This window comes from Schistocerca cancellata, chromosome 7 (genome assembly GCF_023864275.1).
Source record: "Schistocerca cancellata isolate TAMUIC-IGC-003103 chromosome 7, iqSchCanc2.1, whole genome shotgun sequence".
NCBI lineage: Eukaryota > Metazoa > Arthropoda > Insecta > Orthoptera > Acrididae > Schistocerca > Schistocerca cancellata.
In genome coordinates this window covers 16,422,201-16,443,127 of record NC_064632.1, presented here as the reverse complement: position 1 = coordinate 16,443,127, position 20,927 = coordinate 16,422,201, and the positions used below count along the sequence as shown (strand labels likewise).

At 46.1% G+C, this 20,927-nt stretch overlaps 1 protein-coding gene across 1 annotated transcript in view; it reads left to right on the top strand.

Moving 5' to 3' along the window:
* The window catches only part of LOC126092406 (protein dachsous-like), a gene marked incomplete at its 5' end in the record, with an annotated part of 322,105 nt that overhangs the window by 158,423 nt on the left and 142,755 nt on the right, over positions 1-20,927 (top strand). The window contains 3 exons of the mRNA XM_049907980.1: positions 4,995-5,272; positions 7,020-7,244; positions 18,248-18,463. Of these exons, the coding sequence (XP_049763937.1) occupies positions 4,995-5,272; positions 7,020-7,244; positions 18,248-18,463 (719 nt within the window). The remainder of the gene's footprint in view (positions 1-4,994; positions 5,273-7,019; positions 7,245-18,247; positions 18,464-20,927) is intronic.

Sequence of the window (20,927 nt, the reverse complement as noted above, 5' to 3'; positions counted from 1 at the left end):
ACACTGGAGCACGATATTCCACAGCGGAGTAGACGAGCCCTAAGGAAGACCATCCTAGTGTTGTAGTTCTGGCTCCCCATGACTTACCATTCAGATTCTGTGTTATTAGTTCTTGTTTATCTTTTAATATAATTTCATTTTTAACTGTTTAAACTATACGAAAAGCAAGATTTATAATTAAGCTTCTTACACTGTATAATAAAAAAAGGGGCGCTTATACTGAGAAGTGAGCTATCCAGACAGACAGCGCAGCACACAAACCGCTGCAGAAAGAAAGATTCACTCTGACTACGTAGTATTCTTTTCCTCGAGCTCAGTTGTCAGGTAGGGCACGGAAGTGCTGTTCCTCCGTGGACACCGAGGTTTGTCTGTACTACACGACCACGATATTATTGCACTTGGCCTCCTGTGGGCGCTATCGGAAACACGCGGTGCCGGCCGCGGTGATCTGGCGGTTCTAGGCGCTCAGTCCGGAACCGCGCGACTGCTACGGTCGCAGGTTCGAATCCTGCCTCGGGCATGGATATGTGTGATGTCCTTAGGTTAGTTAGGTTTAAGTAGTTATAAGTTCTAGGGGACTGATGACCACAGATGTTAAGTCCCATAGTGCTCAGAGCCATTTGAACCATTTTTGAAACACGCGGCGATGTTCCAGTAAACAAAAACCATATTAATTTTTTGACTGTCATATAACTGTGGAAGTCCGAATAGATTCACGAGCGCCGGCCGCGGCGGTCTAGCGGTTCTAGGCGCGCAGTCCGGAACCGCGCGACTGCTACGGTCGCAGGTTCGAATCCTGCCTCGGGCATGGATGTGTGTGATGTCCTTAGGTTAGTTAGGTTTAAGTAGTTCTAAGTTCTAGGGGACTGATGACCACAGATGTTAAGTCCCATAGTGCTCAGAGCCATTTGAACCATTTTTGAAACACGCGGCGATGTTCCAGTAAACAAAAACCATATTAATTTTTTGACTGTCATATAACTGTGGAAGTCCGAATAGATTCACGAGCGCCGGCCGCGGCGGTCTAGCGGTTCTAGGCGCGCAGTCCGGAACCACGCGACTGCTACGGTCGCAGGTTCGAATCCTGCCTCGGGCATGGATGTGTGTGATGTCCTTAGGTTAGTTAGGTTTAAGTAGTTCTAAGTTCTAGGGGACTGATGACCACAGATGTTAAGTCCCATAGTGCACAGAACCATTTGAACCATTTGAACCAGATTCACGAGCAAGTTATCTGATCGTTAGAACAACAGAGCACATTCTCATTGTATGAGAAAAAGTACCACCACAACTGTATTGTGAGAATTTCTTTATTCTATCAACGACTAACTTTGGCGGCACATTACAGCTATCCTCAAATACTCTTTTGGCAGTGGGCCTGTTGATGGCGGTAATGTGCCGCAGAAACTAGTGTAATATGCTGACGACAGTCTCAAGGTAGAGGTGTGCTGGTACTTTTTCTCGCTGAAGTTCCTCATCCATGCAGTAAGATGGACATCCATAAATTGAACATTCTCATTAGCCTCAAGAGCACACACAAAGACACGAGCCGACCGAAGCGCCCTCACTGCGAGTGCAATAACATCTACATCTCTGCAATTCACACTTAAGTGTCTGGCAAATGGTTCACTACTATACCATTCACTCTCGAATGGCGCGTGGGAAAAAGGAACACCTAAATCTTTCCGTTCGAGCTCTGATTTCTCTTATTTTAATATGATGATCATTTCTGCCTACGTAGGTGGGTGTCAAAAAAATGTTTACGCATTGGGAAGAGAATGTTGGTGATTGAAATTTCGTAAACAGATCTCGCCGCAAAAAAAAAAAAAAAAAAAAAAAAAAAAATAAAGAAAAAGAAAAAAAGAAACGCCTTTGTTTCAGTGACTGCCACCCCAAGTCGCGTATCATATCAGTAACACTCTCACCCCTATTGCGCGATAACACGAAACGAGCTCCCCTTCTTTGCACTTTTTCGATGTCTTCCATCAATCCTACCAGGTAAGGATCCCATACCGCGCAGCAATGTCCAGCAGAGGACGGACAGGTGTAATGCAGGCTGTCTCTTTAGTGGTTTTGTCGCATCTTCTAAGTGTTGTGCCAACAAAGCGCAGTCTTTGTTTCGCCTTCCCCACAATATTATCTAGTCTATGTGGTCTTTCCATTGTCGGCCGGAATGGCCGAGCGGTTCTAGGCGCTGCAGTCTGGAACCGAGCGACCGCTACGGTCGCAGCTTCGAATGCTGCCTCGGGCATGGATGTGTGTGATGTCCTTAGGTTAGTTAGGTGTAACTAGTTCTACGTTCTAGGGGACTGATGACCTCAGAAGTTAAATCCCATAGTGCTCAGAGTCATTTTTTGGTCTTTCCAATTTAAGTTGCTCGTAATTGTAATTCCTAGTTATTTAGTCGAACTGACAGCCCTTAGATTTGTGCGATTTATAGTCCATGTGGATGACCTCGCAATTTTCTTTGTTTAGTACTAATTGCCACTTTTCGCACCATGTAGAAATTCTCTCTAGATCATTTTGTAATTGGAGTTGATCGTCTGATGATTTTACTAGACGATAAATTACAGCGTCATCTGCAAACAATCTAAAGTGGCTGGTCAGATTATCACCTAGATCATTTGTATAAAATCAGGAACAGCAGAGGGCCTATGACACTACCTTGCGCAACGCCAGATATCACTTCTGTTCTACTCGATGATTTACCGTCCTTAACTACGAACTGTGACCTCTCTGAGACGAAAGCACGAATCCAGTCACACAACTGAGACGATACTCCATATGCACGCAATTTGATTAATAGTCACTTATGAGAAACGGTATCAAAAGTCTTCTGGAAACCTAGGAATATGGAATCTATCTGAGATTCCTTGTATGCAGCACTTATTACTTCATGGGAATAAAGAGCTAGCTGTGTTGCTCAAGAACGATATATTATGAATCCGTGTTGGTTTTGTATCAATAAGTTATTTTCTTCAAGGTGATTCATAATGTTCGAGTACAGTACATGCTCGAAAATCCTTCTGCAAATTGAGGTCAGTCATACGGGTCTGTTATGTTATGGTTTTAGGGCGCAAAACTGCTACGGTCATTAGCGTGATATGGGTCTGTAATTCAATGGGTTACTCCTATTTCCTTTCTTGAATACGGGTGTGACCTGTGCTACTTTGCAGACTTTAGGAACAGACCTTTCGTCAAGTGAGTGGTTGTATATTATTGCTAAGAAAGACACTATTGTGTCTGCATACTCTGAGAGGAACCTGATTGGTGTACCATCTGGACCGGAAGACTTGCCTTTCTTAAGTGATTTGAGTGGTTTCGCAACACCTAAGATATCTACTTTTATGACACGCATGCTAACAGCTGTTCTGGTTTCGAATTCTGGACTATTTACTTCGTCTTCTTTTGTGAAGGAATTACGGAAAACTGTATTTAGTAACTCCGCTTCAGTGGCACCGTCATCGGTAACATTTCCATCGCTATCGCGCAGCGGCGGTATTGACTGTTCTTTGCCACTGGTGTACTTGACTTACGACCAGAATCTCTTTGGGTTTTCTACCATATTTTGAGACAATGTTTCATTGTGGAAGCTATTAAAAGCATCTCGCATTGACGTCAGCACTAAATTTCGAGCTTCCGTGAAACTTAGCCAGTCTTGGGGATTTTGCGTTCTTCTGAATTTGGCATACTTTTTTCGTTGCTTCTGCAATAGTGTTCTGACGTGTTTTGTGTGCCTCGGTGGATCAGTCCCGTCTCTTATTAACTAATTATGCGGTATGAGTCTACCTGCTGCTGTCGATACTGTATCTTTGAATTTGAGCCATATCTGGTCTACACCTACATAATTAACTCGGAAGGAATGGAGACTATCTCTTAGGAAGGCATAGAGCGAATATTTATCTGCCGTTTTAAATAGATATACAGGGTGATTCAAAAAGAATACCACAACTTTAAAAATATGTATTTAATGAAAGAAACATAATATAGCCTTCTGTTATACATCATTACAAAGAGTATTTAAAAAAGTTTTATTTCACTCAAAAACAAGTTCAGAGATGTTCAATATGGCCCCCTCCAGACACTCGAGCAATATCAACCCGATACTCCAACTCGTTCCACACTCTCTGTAGCATATCAGGCGTAACAGTTTGGATAGCTGCTGTTATTTCTCGTTTCAAATCATCAATGGTGCCTGGGAGAGGTGGCCGAAACACCATATCCTTAACATACCCCCACAAGAAAAAATCGCAGCGGGTAAGATCAGGGCTTCTTGGAGGCCAGTGATGAAGTGCTCTGTCACGGGCTGCTTGGCGGCCGATCCATCGCCTCGGGTAGTTGACGTTCAGGTAGTTACGGACAGATAAGTGCCAATGTGGTGGCGGTCCATCCTGCTGAAGTATGAATTGTTGTGCTTCTTGTTCGAGCTGAGGGAACAGCCAATTCTCTAACATCTCCAGATACTGTAGTCCAGTTGCAGTAGCACCTTCGAAGAAAAAGGGACCAAAAAAGTTTATTGGCTGAAATGGCACAGAAAACGTTCACCACCTATCAGGAGGTTTAACACCATACTTCGTTCGAAATGCACGCTGAACAACTGTCGTCGATTCACTTCTGCCGTACTCAATAACACAAAAAGCTTTCTGTTGAGCGGTCGCCATCTTAGCATCAACTGACGCTGACGCCTAGTCAACAGCGCCTCAAGCGAACAAATGTACAACTAAATGAAACTTTATAGCTCGGTTAATTCACCGACAGATAGTGCTTAGCTCTGCCTTCTGTCGTTGCAGAGTTTTAAATTCCTAAAGTTGTGGTATTCTTTTTGAATCACCCTGTATTTTGCGTTTACTTTTAGTGGTTTTGGTTGAAATGGTTTTGAGCCTCGCTGCAATGACCTTGTGTTCACTAATGGCTGTATCCGCCATGAGGATCTCTCTGTTATGTCAGAAAGGTGCAGTGTGTTTTCGGTCGACTGCACGTTGTTTACCTGTGCGCAGGCGAGGTGGTGACGCGGGAGCCGCTGGACCGCGAGGCGCGCGCCTCGTACGAGCTGGTGGCGGAGGCGCGCGACCAGGGCGCGCCGGCGCGCAGCTCGCGCGTGGCGGTGCGCGTGCGCGTCGCCGACGTCAACGACTGCTCGCCCGAGCTGGTGGACCCGCGCGAGGACGTGGTGTCGGTGCGCGAGGAGCAGCCGCCCGGCACCGAGGTGGGCCGCGTGCGCGCCGTCGACCGCGACGACGGCGCCAACGCCTCCGTCACCTACTCGCTGCTCACGGTGAGCGCCCGGCCGCGCCGCGCCGCCTCGCCTCCCTTCCCGCCACACCAGCAGTTTCTCGCACTCCGTTTCTCGAACGTGCAACTGTTCCCCCAACACTGCTACTTCTCTTAGAGGAGGCTCCTGGTCGATTTAGCTAGTCCCTTCTTGTAGTCACAATTCTCCATATACTTCTCTCCGCCAAAATCATTTTACGACTTCTTCAGTTAGTACTTCATCATGTCTATTTAATCTTTGACGTCCTTCTGCAGCACCGCATTTCCTGTGATTTCCCACACATTCCACGTCCCCTAATTTTGCTTCAGCAACTTCTTCCTCTCTTCCACGCTACTATTAAATAGGTCAATATTTTAACTACTTTAGCAGACTGCAGACAGTTTATAAAAATGTCGTATATTATATTACTTATTTATTTGGAACACGTTCTTCACCTTCACATACATTTGTAATTTCCTTGTTTGGCCTTACCTTGTAATTTTACTACATACATACAACAATACTTTCGCTCCTTTGGGGACTGTGTGTACCAGAATTCTGATGATAACAAACTCGCTCTTCTGTTCGATTTCTGTATTTCCTTGCCCCGTAAGTACGCTCCCCATTTCAATGAGTAGGACTTGTAAGTGGTCTCTTCTTTCCTCCGCTAGCGAATCCTAACGTTTATTCCTCTTCTTAAATTTTGCATCACCTTCTTCATCATTTCTACGACGTTCACGTTAGACAAAAGGAATGGTAATATGGAGCTCTGCTCTACTCGAATTTATGTTCCTGCATGTATACATTTTATTGCTCTCAATTGGTTTGCATATCAGTGGCCTCCGCGAACGTTATGCTATTTTCCATCATCAGTCCTTCTTATATCCCTTAATTTGTTCTTCATTTTGTCTTTTATACCCTTTTCTATACCCGCTTGTTATTTCTTCCGTAATGTAAAAGTATCGCTTTTCTGGCAATATGATTGTAAAGACAGTGCTGAATAGAGTCTGAGCCCGTTATGAAATAACCTGCAACATTCCGTAACACAGATAATTTGCCTCCTTTTTCCCTATAGTTTCTCATTCCCGTAGCCCACAATGAGCAGAGGGGAAGGACGGTGTTTTCGATGATAAGAAAAACCAGTTGCCTTTTTTACATTCAAGAGAAAATATCAAAAAATGTCGAAACAAGGTAGAAAATCCTTTAAGAAAAGCATTGCAGTTTCATTTGAATTGGGAGGACTGCACTGGAAAGAGAATAAGTTTCTAGAGGGTAGGTTAGAGGATACATAGGACCACAGTAAGAGGGTGTAAGCAAAGGGGTCAAGTAACGTAGTGTGGAACTGTGGGGCGGGGGGGGGGGGGGGGCTATGTCAGAACACAGCAAAGGAATAGGAGGAGGCTGAGATGTGGCTGGGCCATAGTATGAAGAGGAAAGGAGTAGGAAAAGATGTAGGGTAGGTGGGACCCGTGTTGTGGGGTAAAATAGGGAAGGATGAATTATGTCATAAAATGGATAAGTGTCGAGCCGATGTCACTCTATGCGAGAAGGAGCCTGTTGAAGTTTTGTCAGAAGAGGGTATGCATCGTGGTTTGACGGTGTAGGTGTGACAGAGGAAACATTACTGCTTGTGCGAGCGCTGGTGTTCGATATGGGCGAGGGCTCGGGAGTTCGATGAGTTGATAAACGTAGAGGAACGGTAATGCGGAACACCTGTGCAGTGTGCGAGACGAGGGCGGCGGCTGTGAGCGCGCGCTGTGGCTTGCCGCAGGGCCGCGACTCGGACGGCGCCGGCGTGTTCTCGGTGGACCCGGTCACGGGCGTGATCCGCACGCGGGCCGTGCTCGACCACGAGGAGCGCGCCATCTACCGGCTGGCCGTGGCCGCCACCGACGGGGGCAAGCCGCCGCGGCAGGCGGTGCGCCTGCTGCGCGTCGAGGTGCTGCACCTCAACGACAACAGGCCCACCTTCACCAGCTCCAGCCTCGTCTTCAGGGTGAGTAGCGCATCCGCAAGAGTCTTGCCTCACCTCGTGGCACAGAAGACAAAAACTGGCTCTCAGGCACGCGCGTATAGGGTGGTCCACTTAAACGGTCCCTGGAACGACAATAGATATTGGAAAACGACTTTCACGTTTATGAGTCTAAGACAGGGGCTCACGAAAGTACATACGGCGAGACATCCTAAAATGTAAGAAAATATTATTTTCAACGCAGACTTACGTTTTCATAAATGGACACCCCGTATTAGTTCTTGCGCAATCTGTAATATGAAAAATTACACAAAGATTGGCATTGGTTGCATTGCAATACGTCAATTACATGCTGAGAAATTGCAAAGCGAATTTGACGCTCGTAATAAACGAAACCTGCCACTATTGCACATCCCGAGGTGCAAGTATGAACCCCACGTTGCTCGTAATCACGATGTGACTGACTTACTACGATGCAACGAACGCTGCACTTATTGCTATTTACTTTGTTATTAAGTTAACTGGAAGCAATACAGCTGTCCAGTCACACAACTACCATTTACCCCTCTGTTATATTTTTGGTCAGCAATAAAATATGTTTACCCTAGCTGGTGATATTCGGATTTTCGTTACTGTTGCGTCCTTTCTCGTACGGTAGTAAAGACCAGTAAAGCACGAACGACTAAACCGTTTTCTTATTTTTCATTGTGTCTGGACATCTGTATTGTTTCCAGTTTACATCATAACAGTAGCAATAAGTACAGAGTTTGCTGCATCGTAGTAAGTCAGTCACATCGCGATTACGAGCAACGTGGGGGTCACACTTGCACCTTTCGCTTTGCAATTTCTCAGCATGTAATTGACGTATTGCAGTGCAATCGACGCCATTCTTTTTGTAATTTTTCATATTACTGACTGCGTAAGAAATAATATGGGGTGCCCTCATAAAAAATAAGTCTGTGTTGAAAATAATATTTGCTTACGTTTTAGAGTGTTTCACAGTGTCTCTGCCCTACATACATACCCGCGAGACTCGTTTTTCAATATATATTGTTATTCCAGGGATATTTGCGCTGAAACTTTTAGTTGGGCCACCCTGTATATGCATTTCAAATTCAGTATGTGGTGCGACATCCTCTTGTTCGGATGCAGTTTTGAATAATCCAAAGACATCATCAAACCAGTCCTGGACGAAACTCTTCCACTCTTCAGTAGCGAGTGTTCGCAGTTCGCACAGAGTACGTGTTCACTGTCGACATCCAAACACAGGTCGTTACAATCGACCTCATACATGTTCGATGGGGTTAACGTCCAGGGAGTAGGCACCCTCGTGATCCTGGCGTGACGAAAGAACGTATTAGGGAAAACAGCACGGTGATCACGCGAGTTATCATCCATCAAGATGAAACTTCCTGGCAGATTAAAACTGTGTGCCCGACCGAGACTCGAACTCGGGACCTTTGCCTTTCGCAGGCAAGTGCTCTACCATCTGAGCTACCGAAGCACGACTCACGCCCGGTACTCACAGCTTTACTTCTGCCAGTACCTCGTCTCCTACCTTCCAGACTTTACAGAAGCTCTCCTGCGAACCTTGCAGAACTAGCACTCCTGAAAGAAAGGATACTGCAGAGACATGGCTTAGCCACACCCTGGGGGATGTTTCCAGAGTGAGATTTTCACTCTGCAGCGGAGTGTGCGCTAATATGAAACTTCCTGGCAGATTAAAACTGTGTGCCCGACCGAGACTCGAACTCGGTACCTTTGCCTTTCGCGGGCAAGTGCTCTACCATCTGAGCTACCGAAGCAAGCTGTGAGTACCGGGCGTGAGTCGTGCTTCGGTAGCTCAGTTGGTAGAGCACTTGCCCGCGTAAAGCAACGGTCCCGAGTTCGAGTCTCGGTTGGGCACACAGTTTTGATCTGCCAGGAAGTTTCATATCAGCGCACACTCCGCTGCAGAGTGAAAATCTCATTCTGGATCCATCAAGATGAAATTACCACCAAATTGTTGGCAACACAGTCCCGCTATTGGTTGCAGAATCTCGTCCCCGCTACACAGAGCAGTGTGATTTCCTGCGACACCCTCGATAGGTGCGCGGTGACCCACGAAATGACGCCCCACAATATCTGCCCACACGACTTTGTTTGCACCTGTGGGGCAGCGTCGGAGGCATTCCAGACACGATGTCTGCGATTATCAGGACATAAACAGATTCCAGTGTCAAAACTGTTAAGCCTTTAGTGGCCAGTTATTGACAAACTGCCTGTTGACTTCTGTCTCGTATCCTTCGGCCGAAGTTTGTTTGGTTATTTTTCTGACATTTCGCCAGCACGAGTGGCTGGCATTGTTAAAGCTTCACCCACCGTTACTGATGGTCCACCAGTCTGTCTGAAAACATAGTGACGTGGTGTGGTCGTAACAAGCAGACATTTCACATGAGCGTTACGTATATACACTTTGGTCACATTTCGCGAATTTTCTTTCCATAAGTCTTCCGTCTTCTGCAGTTGTGTCCCTTACGCAAAAGATGTGGCAAGGTCGTGACTATAGTGAGGATCGCTACATTTAGGCTACTTACCTACTGGTAATGTGTATGGACACTGTAATACTTCTTATTCACCACAGGTATCCTCGTGGGATATTATCACAAGCAATGTTAAAAAATATATCAGCTCAACCACTTGTTTATAGTGTAAAAACACTAAGATTGACGCGTTTCGGAACTCAAGCTTCCATCATCAGAATAATGAAATGTAAAAGAACCCGTTAAAACTCGCTAAAATGGAACATGCACCAGGAACAATAAAATTGACAATAAAATTGAAACATCGTGGCTACTTCCCTTGTTCCGAAACGCCTCAATCTTAGTGTTTTTAAACTATAAACAAGTGGCTGAGCCGATATATTTTTTAACATTGACATTCACAACCACAACCCCTCATCCAATATGGATAAAATGAAAATTATCACAAGCACTTTAAAATTATGGTACACAAATGAAATATAATAAAGTAGACCCTCCCACGCCTTTCTACACAAACGTTCACCCTCAGACTGACGCCATCCCTTCGCGTCGTGACCATCTGGAGTCTCTCTTCTCAAAGCAGCCAATCAGAGGACAGAAAACGCAACGCTTCCTTATAAGGGCACGCGCTAGACGAGAAAACGTCTTTCTCAGTCGTTTCACGTGGTGGAGCACGTACCCAGCACGTAATCGCTACACAGTATGTGTCGCCAAGTTGAGTTCATCCCGTATTGCACAACATTACAGCTTCCACACACAGCATTGTTTACCTGGAATAACTGTGTCCCAATAGAGCAAACTCATGTTTGAGATTGACAGATCTCAGGATAGGCACCATTAGCCAAAAACATTACAAACGGTATGCATCTTAACTCAGAAACTAAGATGAAACATCTACATGTAACATTGCGAAACACTATCAAATGGAGCGATCATCTAAAGTCGGTAGTAGCGGAGGCGAATGGCCGACAGTTTACTGAGAAAGCTCTGGGGAAGTGAAGAAGATCTATTGAGGACGTCACGTACAAAACGCGTGAGCGACAACAGTTCTTGAAACTGACAAATCTTCCGATCAGTAAAGATCTCGGCAGAAACAAACACTAAACGAGAAACATCCAAGGGAAGGTGCGCGTTTACAGTTTCTAGTTCACAGTGTTTCGTTTTAGGCGAAGGATTAATGAGCTCCTGAGAGTGCTGGTGAGCTGCAAGAGTGAAGCACGTACAGCATTCACTGTGGGTTCGTCTTTTTTGACGTATACTGCAGAACAGGCTTCGAACAACGTTGCACCAAGAGACGGTGGAAACGAAGGCGCCATCAGAAAAGACTAAAGATCGGATTCTGGAGGGAGTAAGGACTGCGTGGGGTACCTCTGCGATGTTTCCACATGGAGTGGACCTAAGTTTGTTGTATTTTATTGGTCATGTTGAGTATTCCTTGTTATTTTCGATGCCTTGTTGATACTGACGCCCTTGTGTACATGGTTTATATGGGGTTAGTATAGTTGCAGGTAGAACAGAGCCATACCCATGGTGCCATATATTATTTGAATCTGGTGACGTTCTAATTTTGAGAAATTTGCTCTATTTTATTAACATCTCTTTATAGTACGCCAATTAGTTATAGTACAAAAAGCAGGACTACATAGCGTTCTTTACAATATTTCTTTAGCTGGAGACCCTGTTTGCTAAAGTCGACTTTTGCCCCAGTGGTTCAGTCATAAGCCATCTATTCTGCCATAAGACGCTCGACAACATCAAATAGTTGTACCTATACAATTATTAAGTTTCCTTTCGCAAAAACGAGTTTAGTGCGGTAGCAGACTGTGAGTCTTGCTGTCTTGTCATTTAGTTGCCTGAACACGAAACAGACTCTACACTACAATGCGTACGTTTGAGGTCTGTGATAAAAGCATCGACGGTGTTTCGAAGGAGAAGAAGAAAAACACACGCCGAGTTAAAGAATAAGCGCAATGAAAACATGGAGGGGACCTGAGCCGTACTAGGACACCATAAAAAAATTATGAAGTAGTTCTTCAAACTCAGACCAAGTTAATTCAAAACGATACACCTAGAAATGGCACTTGGGAATACTGAATATGACCAGGGAAATGTATTGGCACGCATTTTGTCTGATCAGCACAAAAACGTGAAACTCCTGCTGACCTTATATCTGCTGCGTGTCCTCTGACAGGGTATTGTAAGTAATTGTCCGCTTTAATGTAAGGTAATACGTCAACTTCTTTTGTTTGCACTGCAGGAAGTACAGTCTAGTAACTTGTCATAAAGCCAAGAGCGCAGAAATACTTCAGACAAGTGACATATAGACGTTGCTGAGGTTCTGATAGTGTAAGTATCGTAATGGCTGGTGCATGTTCAGTATTGTACGTACAACTGTTTTTCACAAACGCTTTCAAACGTAGCCTAAGGTAAAAGGAACTGGGTAAAGAAACAAATTGTCGGAAAACCATAAAGTGAGTCCTCTCTCGGATGAAAATGAAGTCAGAGATGCGCTATTCTGCGTCGTCTCCACACTCCAAATTACCCTCGGATTAAGCAATCAGAGAACAAAGGAGTGAGAAGATTCACATCTCTTCACCAAAATATCGGCATGTTTCGCCATTAGTTATAATACTCCAAGCACAACTTTTTACGCAATTAAGAACAGTACAATGGATCGCGCAACGCATTGTCTGCGTAGAAACCGAATGGAAGTAGCGTAAAAACAAAAATTAAGGGCGCTGAACGGCGGATGCTTCGCAAATTCCACACGCCATAACTGTCGTAGCGACAACGCGACAGAGATATATACACGCACGGCGGGCCAGGGGAAAAAAAAGAAGGTAACAAGAAGAGGAGGCGGGAGGAGGCGGGGAAAGGGCGCGAGTTTAGGTCGGAGCCCGCTCGGCGAGCGATCTTACACGCCGTGCACCGTTCCGAGAGACGCGAGAACAAAGACAGCTGCCGAAGCGACACGCCACGCGCTGCCGCCATCACTATCGGAATCCGCCGCTAATTTAGAGCGGCACCGCCTTGCGTCAGAGATATTTGCAGTCATCTGCGGCGCGGACGCTCAAATTGCTGCACTCACTCGAACCTTGCGGGATGCACACGCGGGAGCCCACACCCCCACCGATATCTGCGTTCTGCACCAAGTAATACCCTCTGCAAAAGTCATGCCATTGCGTAAACACCCTTACTACAGAATCTCACGGGTGAGACGAAGTGAGAAGTAACGTTTAATCTTCTGTCTCTCTCTCTCTCTCTCTCTCTCTCTCTCTCTCTCTCTCCCTCCATCCCTCCCTCCCTCCCTCCCTCTTCTTAAGTAATACGGCGTACTATTTTTACGGCATATCGGACGAGGGTGTTGCAGCGGCTGAGACGATGAACTCGTTTGTGAGGTTGTGGGGCCATCTCATTGTCTGGCCATTCTACATAAGGGTGTGCGCTATATCCTAAACTAGTTCCGGCGAATGCCGAGGCAATATCGCCAAAAAGACTGTGGTAGGTTTCCTTATTTATCCTCGTCGGCGATAAGTAGCTTTCCGTACGCAATGCTTCAAGAGAACCGTAGACACCGAACTTGCACTGTTTCGGCACGTCGCAGGCCTCGTTAAGCCCGTCACTTCCATAACACACCACTGTCCGCTGGGCAGTGACTCCACGATGTGATACGGGGCTCATTCTAACAACCACACGGACACAGTGTAAGCCACAGATTTGACTGTAAATAGCGGTAAACATTCGTCAAATGTGAAACTGCAAACTCTTGTAAATTTCCCGTGCTGGAGTCAATGCTTCGTGGATCACTTTGGATCACTGACCTCCGCATTGAGAAATCGGTATTACTACCACAGCAACACCTGCTCTCAACAGAGCCCACCTCTCGTACACGCACAGCTGCTGCTGACCGGTTCTTCGATTGCGCTAGCTCGGAACAGTTCCCGACGAATGTTTTGACAATGAGGCCTTTCAGCCGTTTAATCCCAGAAGCAGATTGGAAGCATTCTTGTTCGTCATTTCGGTCTCCCGCTTATAACCCTCCTCTGGAAAGTGCCGCTTTCTGCGAGGACTTTTGTTTTCAGCAGATACTGGAGAACGCTTGCCGTCACGGGCAAGTCACCAGGCCCCCAAGCCGGCCTCGTAACCTCTGACCACATCCCACATTAAGAGCTACTTCGACATTAATTCGCCGCCTGCGAATTTCTTGATATGACCTGTATTACGTGTAGATCCACTGCCGAATACTGACATTTGAAAATTTGTGCCGGAACGGGGCTCGAACTTGGATTTCGCATTTATCTCCAACGGTCGCCTTAACCGCTTCGGCTATCCGTGCACGTTCCCCAGTCCGACCGAAACTTCTATATGACACTGCCTAATCCGTATACCGTAAATCGAATGGACTACTATAGCCGAAGTGGTTCAGGCAACCGCTCACGATAAGGTGGAAATCCAGGATCGAGCCCCTGTCTGGCAAAGATTTTTGTAGTCACTATTGGGTAGCAGATCTGTACGAAATGCAGCCGATGTCAAGGAATTTAGAGGAAGCGAATTAATTTCGAAGTATTTCGTACAACCGTAGATGGTCAGCAGTGTCTGTTCTTTCAGACATGCACTTTAGGAGGATCGAGGAAAGACAAAGCAAGTAACTCCAGGCTGGACAAAGCCGAAATTCGCAGAACGCTGGAAACCACCGCTGGAAGTCCCTAACAGCCGCTGTGGCTGGAAGTGGTGTGTTACAGCCTGACACCAAAACTGTGAGATATAGCATACCAGTCTCTCGTCTATTTATAAAAGATATTTATGATTATTATGAAGCTGTAGCAACCGTTTTTTTTTCCTAAGTGCAGAACTTTTTTACTGAGTAATCTTTGCTTTTAGCTCTCTGAAGCGTTTGCGCACGTGTATCTTTAAAGCAGACAGTGACGTCTCGGCGTCTCCTAGTCGACTGGTGGGAAAGCAGCGCTCGGCGGCGCTCAGCGCCTCCTCCCGCTCCCCCTCCCCCTCTCCCACTGCCACTGTGCAGCCCTTTCCGGGAGCCAGACGGGGCTGCCGCGCTGATATTTCACAGCGAGCGCCAGGGCCTGCCGGCTGCCCACGTGTGGTGTAGCGTGCCCGCACCGGCCGTTTGCCGCCTATCACGGGATGGAGCTTTCAGCGCCATTGTCGGTCCGCTTCTATACAATTCTAATACGGTTTTTACTGCCAGCTGTTTGCATGCAGCTGCTGTCGCAGGAAGACAAAAACCTCGTATTGTCGGGGCGGTACTTGTGTTTGTTGCGACACTACATGTATCCGCACCCCCACCTCTTGTCTGCCCGCCCTCCGACGGGGAAGACGCGCCATTTCCGTAGCGTTGGAGGAGGCTGAATGTATGTACCATTTGATGCACACAAATTTCATGGAATCACTTGACACATTATAATGTCGATATTGGCTTGGACGAGCTCTCCTACTCGTCCAATAATTAAATACAATTATGCTAGTATGGGAAGTCTATAAACATTACTTGTAACGAAACACAGTTCACAAATATGGCGATAAGGAAATTATAAATACGAAAGAAAAGCCAACAGCAGTTTCTAACCTTTGCAACACGCTGATCGTCTAACAACGGAATCGGAATAGCAGTCGCAGTGAGACTCTGAGTCGCATCCTGTTTTGGCGTAACCATCGGCCAAGAAACATCCAGACCGTTGCAGAGTCTTTGCATCAAACGACCAGCAACCGTACTGTAGCACGCGTCTTGGGGAACAACGCCTGTTAGAGAGAAAACTCTCGTTGACGCCTCTCGGCGACGCTAGGCCTCCTTTAGTATTCGCCGGATCTGGGACAACCAGATTTCACCAAAGTGGCAGGAAGTACTAACCAGGCATCTACGCCACTTAGCTGGTAGTGATTTTCAATAAAAAAAAGTCCGAAGAATGAGTGTCTTCAAGCGGAGAGAGATTTTTTTAAGGAGCGAATCAGGAACTTTTATTTACCTGTGCCTATAACCGTTCATACGAATCACGTGACTGAACTCCAGGCAACACATTCACGCACCTCTTCTCAGAAGTGTACCAAATACAAAACGATGCCTAGTGTTGTTGGAGAGCGGCACCGAATATTTTTTGTCCAACAAAAGATTTTTTTCCGATGGAGTGATCTATCAGCCCTAGACTTCTAATGGAAACAATTTGAAATACCGTTTATATGGCCTTTTGATAATAGTTGCGTCTATGGAAACCAGTAGGGTGCCGGCCGGTGAGGCTTGAGGTTGTAGGCGGTTTTAGTCTGGAACCGCGTGACCGCTACGGTCGCAGGTTCGAATCCTGCCTCGGGCATGGATGTGTGTGATGCCCTTAGGTTAGTTAGCTTTAAGTAGTTCTAAGTTCTACGGGACTGATGACCACAGATGTTAAGTCCCATAGTGCTCAGAGCCATTTGAACCATTTTTTGAGCCAACCAGTATGGCCAATAAACAATATATGTGAGTATTGACGGAAACACGCTTTATAATGAAAAATAACGTGCCGACTGGTTCTCTGAAGCAATGTAATGCCAAATATGAACAAATCATTTTGCTTTTGTACAACTTAGCACACGTTACTTTCACGCAGATTTCGCTATGGCTGTGAAGCAGCAAGAGAAGAACCAGGATGGTGAAGAAGAAAGTACGTTTTCTCGCCTACGGGCTCTTCCAGCAACTAGGAAAAACCCTGTTGGCTTCAAAATGTGCAGAAGGGAGAATTAATAGCGAAATGCGTCGTGTGTAGCAGTCTCTAAAACTGCAGTACACATAAGAGGAAAACGAAGGAATAAAGGGCCTCAAAGAAACATTTTTACGTAAAACACACAGCGAGAATAACAAGTTTAATTAAGTCCTTGAAATAAGTCACGCAGTAGCAATGAGTAATTTAATTGAAGTTTTCCGACGGTAAGACAATACTTATAGCTGTGGTAGCATATCATTACAACCGAAATTTTCAGAAAGTGTTCCAATTTAATTATTTTTTCGTTATTTGCTAAGCACACCTTCGGATTTTGTTTGTGAACATGCACTGCAATTATTTTTGTGAGTTCTTTTACAACTAGAGCATAGGTGGAAGCTGTTTCTGATTGCAGTAGAGTACTGGTAGAAGCTACGAGGTGTATATTTTTCTTAACTGGATTGTTCAGGACCGCTTCTTGCTGGATTCCTAGCAGCCTCGACATCTGTTAGTGTTTCACTTCCACACTCACAGTAGTATTGAAACGTCCCCTTAGAAAAATTAATGACTTACTGTGCTGATAAACGTCTTACATTATTTGATTTTCGAACAGCTGAGCAGAACTGGACGTACTCAGACATTTCGCTCTTTACCTATTCTGATCAACACTAAACTGACACACACAATATTTTTAGCGCAACGGAATCTGACTGTCAATAGTCCCTACAGAAGAACAGCCCTGAGTAACAGTAACCTATATCTTTCACAAATCAATTACCTCACAGCCCGCATCTCGTGGTCGTGCGGTAGCGTTCTCGCTTCCCACGCCCGGGTTCCCGGGTTCGATTCCCGGCGGGGTCAGGGATTTTCTCTGCCTCGTGATGGCTGGGTGTTGTGTGCTGTCCTTAGGTTAGTTAGGTTTAAGTAGTTCTAAGTTCTAGGGGACTGATGACCATAGATGTTAAGTCCCATAGTGCTCAGAGCCATTTTTTTTAACTTACCTCACAAAAATCTTCGTTACTCGAACTACTGCAATACAGCGAGCGCCACTACTGGCAGCTAAATAAAAGATTCAAACTACTGAAAGCACTAACTACTGATAGGCATAGCTAGCAAATGAAAGATTTTGATAGAGAACAAACAACGTATTTAGCTTACTAGTGTTCAAAAGTCATAATATATATAGCAGTTCATGACATCGAGTCTTACAAATTTACTGTCTCTGATGGACACACGTCCAGATCATCCGCTCTCAAAACCGCAATTTCTCTCCCCACATCCACCACTGCTAGCGGCTCACCTCCAACTGCGAAACGCTACGCGCTGTTGACATCCAACTGCCCAACGCTGCAATGGCGAACATTCGAACAATGCAGACCAGCCACAGCCTTCACACAGCCCAGTCAGTGATTTTCATATAGAGCGCTACATGGCGTTACCAACATAAAAACCTAAACAGCCTACTTACAGTATGTCTCACGAAGTCCAATGCCATACAGGTGATTTGAAAATTTCCTGCTTTTTAGCTTCACGCTTTTTTTAAGCTGTAGATTATTTCCTGATGTAGCGGGTCTTCTCGATGCGGTATTGCCTTCAGGTGCTGCGCAGTGCGTGCCTTTTAATTAGCCCGACGAGTTTCAGGGTGAAACCGTGTGAGCTGCTGTCGGCCGTCCCGCCGGAGGTTCTAGTCCTCCCTCGGGCACTGGTGTGTGTGTGTTGTTTTCAGCATAAGTTAGTTTACAGTAGTGTCTACGTGTAGGGAGCGGTGACCTCAGCAGTGTGGTACCTCAGGAACATGTTCGCTGTGTTGCAGGTGCGAGAGGACGTGCCGGTGGGTCACGTGGTGGGCACGGTGGCGCCGGCGGACGGGCAGCCCGCGGGTCCGCACGTCACGTACACGCTGAGCCAGGGCGCGCCGGGCGGCGGCGGCGGCGGCGGCGGCGGCTGCTTCGACATGGACCGCGCCACCGGCGCCCTCGTCGTCGCCCGCCAGCTGGACCGCGAGACGCAGGCCGAGTACCGGCTCGAGGTGAGGAGGCCCTCTCCCAGTACTGTACGTCGCACCCGCCCTGCAGGCATCGTACACTACACTCATACAGGGTTACTACAAATGATTGAAGCCATTTCACAGCTCTACAATAACTTTATTATTTGAGATATTTTCACAATGCTTTGCACACACATACAAAAACTCAAAAAGTTTTTTTAGGCATTCACAAATGTTCGATATGTGCCCCTTTAGTGTTTCGGCAGACATCAAGCCGATAATCAAGTTCCTCCCACACTCGGCGCAGCATGTCCCCATCAATGAGATCGAAAGCATCGTTGATGCGAGCTCGCAGTTCTGGCACGTTTCTTGGTAGAGGAGGTTTAAACACTGAATCTTTCACATAACCCCACAGAAAGAAATCGCATGGGGTTACGTCGGGAGAGCGTGGAGGCCATGACATGAATTGCTGATCGTGATCTCCACCACGACCGATTCATCGGTTTTCCAATCTCCTGTTTAAGAAATGCCGAACATCATCATGGAAGTGCGGTGGAGCACCATCCTGTTGAAAGATGAAGTCGGCGCTGTCGGCCTCCAGTTGTGGCATGAGCCAATTTCCCAGCATGTCCACATACACGTCTCCTGTAACGTTTTTTTCGCAGAAGAAAAAGGGGCCGTAAACTTTAAACGGTGAGATTGCACAAAACACGTTAACTTTTGCTGAATTGCGAATTTGCTGCACGAATGCGTGAGGATTCTCTACCGCGCAGATTCGCACATTGTGTCTGTTCACTTCACCATTAAGAAAAAATGTTGCTTCATCACTGAAAACAACTGTCGCACTGAACGCATCCTCTTCCATGAGCTGTTGCAACCGCGCCGAAATTTCAAAGCGTTTGACTTTGTCATCGGGTGTCAGGGCTTGTAGCAATTGTAAACGGTAAGGCTTCTGCTTTAGCCTTTTCCGTAAGATTTTCCAAACCGTCGGCTGTGGTACGTTTAGCTCCCTGCTTGCTTTATTCGTCGACTTCCGCGGGCTACGCGTGAAACTTGCCCGCACGCGTTCAACCGTTTCTTCGCTCACTGCAGGCCGACCCGTTGATTTCCCCTTCCAGAGGCATCCAGAAGCTTTAAACTGCGCATACCGACGCCGAATGGAGTTAGCTCTTGGTGGATCTTTGTTGAACTTCGTCCTGAAGTGTCGTTGCACTGTTATGACTCACTGATGTGAGTGCATTTCAAGCACGACATACGCTTTCTCGGCTCCTGTCGCCATTTTGTCTCACTGCGCTCTCGAGCGCTCTGGCAGCAGAAACCTGAAGTGCGGCTTCAGCCGAACAAAACTTTATGAGTTTTTCTACGTATCTGAAGTGTGTCGTGACCATATGTCAATGAATGGAGCTACAGTGACTTTATGAAATCGCTTCAATCATTTGTAATAGCTCTGTACTTCTGGTGTGATCAGGGCTACCTCTCAATCGACACTGAAACTAGTGAGCAGCAGGTACAGAGAAAACTACCCCTTCACTATTATGCCCTCTACAACATTACTCACGGTGCAATCCACTTAACTGAAACACAAAATACACTTGGTCGAAAACTACCTTGCAACCACCACCTGTCCAAAACAGACGCCACCGTGATAGTTGGCTGAAGATGGTGACCAAGTCGCGCGATTCTCATGTGCTCTACCATCACTTTTGTAACTGTCCTCCCATGTTTTAGCACTCCTTTCAAATCGTCCAACTCCGCCTCGTTTCTGCATTTGTCTCATCTGTTGCCCGTTGTAGCTCATAAAGTTCCCGCCTTTTCTCAAACACGTACAACACTGTACGTAATGTAGGCCTGCATTGCACGTGAACCTCAGTCCCACCATCATGCTGCATCCCCCGACCTCGCAAATCCTGGCTCGCTGCCTCCTTTCTGCTAGCTTATTCCACCTTTTAAGAACCTTCGACATCGCAGCGCGTCACCAATCGTTCGTTAATATCTTTAAAAAACTAAAAACCCGCCTCGATTGCGAAAAAAGCACCTAGTGTTAACCTAGGTTTCGGCGCGGATAACTACAGCTTCTTCAGAACAACAATAAAATCCACAAGTGCCTAAGAAGACCTTTGTCAATGATTAAAAGAACACCATCAAGTTAAGTAGTGCTTTTGACGTTGTACATATGTACTGTTTGTGTTCCCCTTTTTTTCGTTTATAAATGTATAGGTGTGGTGTTCTTTTAATCATTGACAAAGGTCTTCTTAGGCACTTGTGGATTTTATTGTTGTTCTGAAGAAGCTGTAGTTATCCGCGCCGAAACCTAGGTTAACACTAGGTGCTTTTTTCGCAGTCGAGGCGGGTTTTTAGTTTTTTAAGTTATTCCACCTTCCTTTCATCTCTAAATTCTGTACCTCTGTTTCCAGAGCAATTGTAACTACCTCTCTCTATGGCACCGTGTGTCCCACCTGTCGCATCCCAGGTGAACGCTGCAACCCAATGTCCTCTCGTCTTTCAT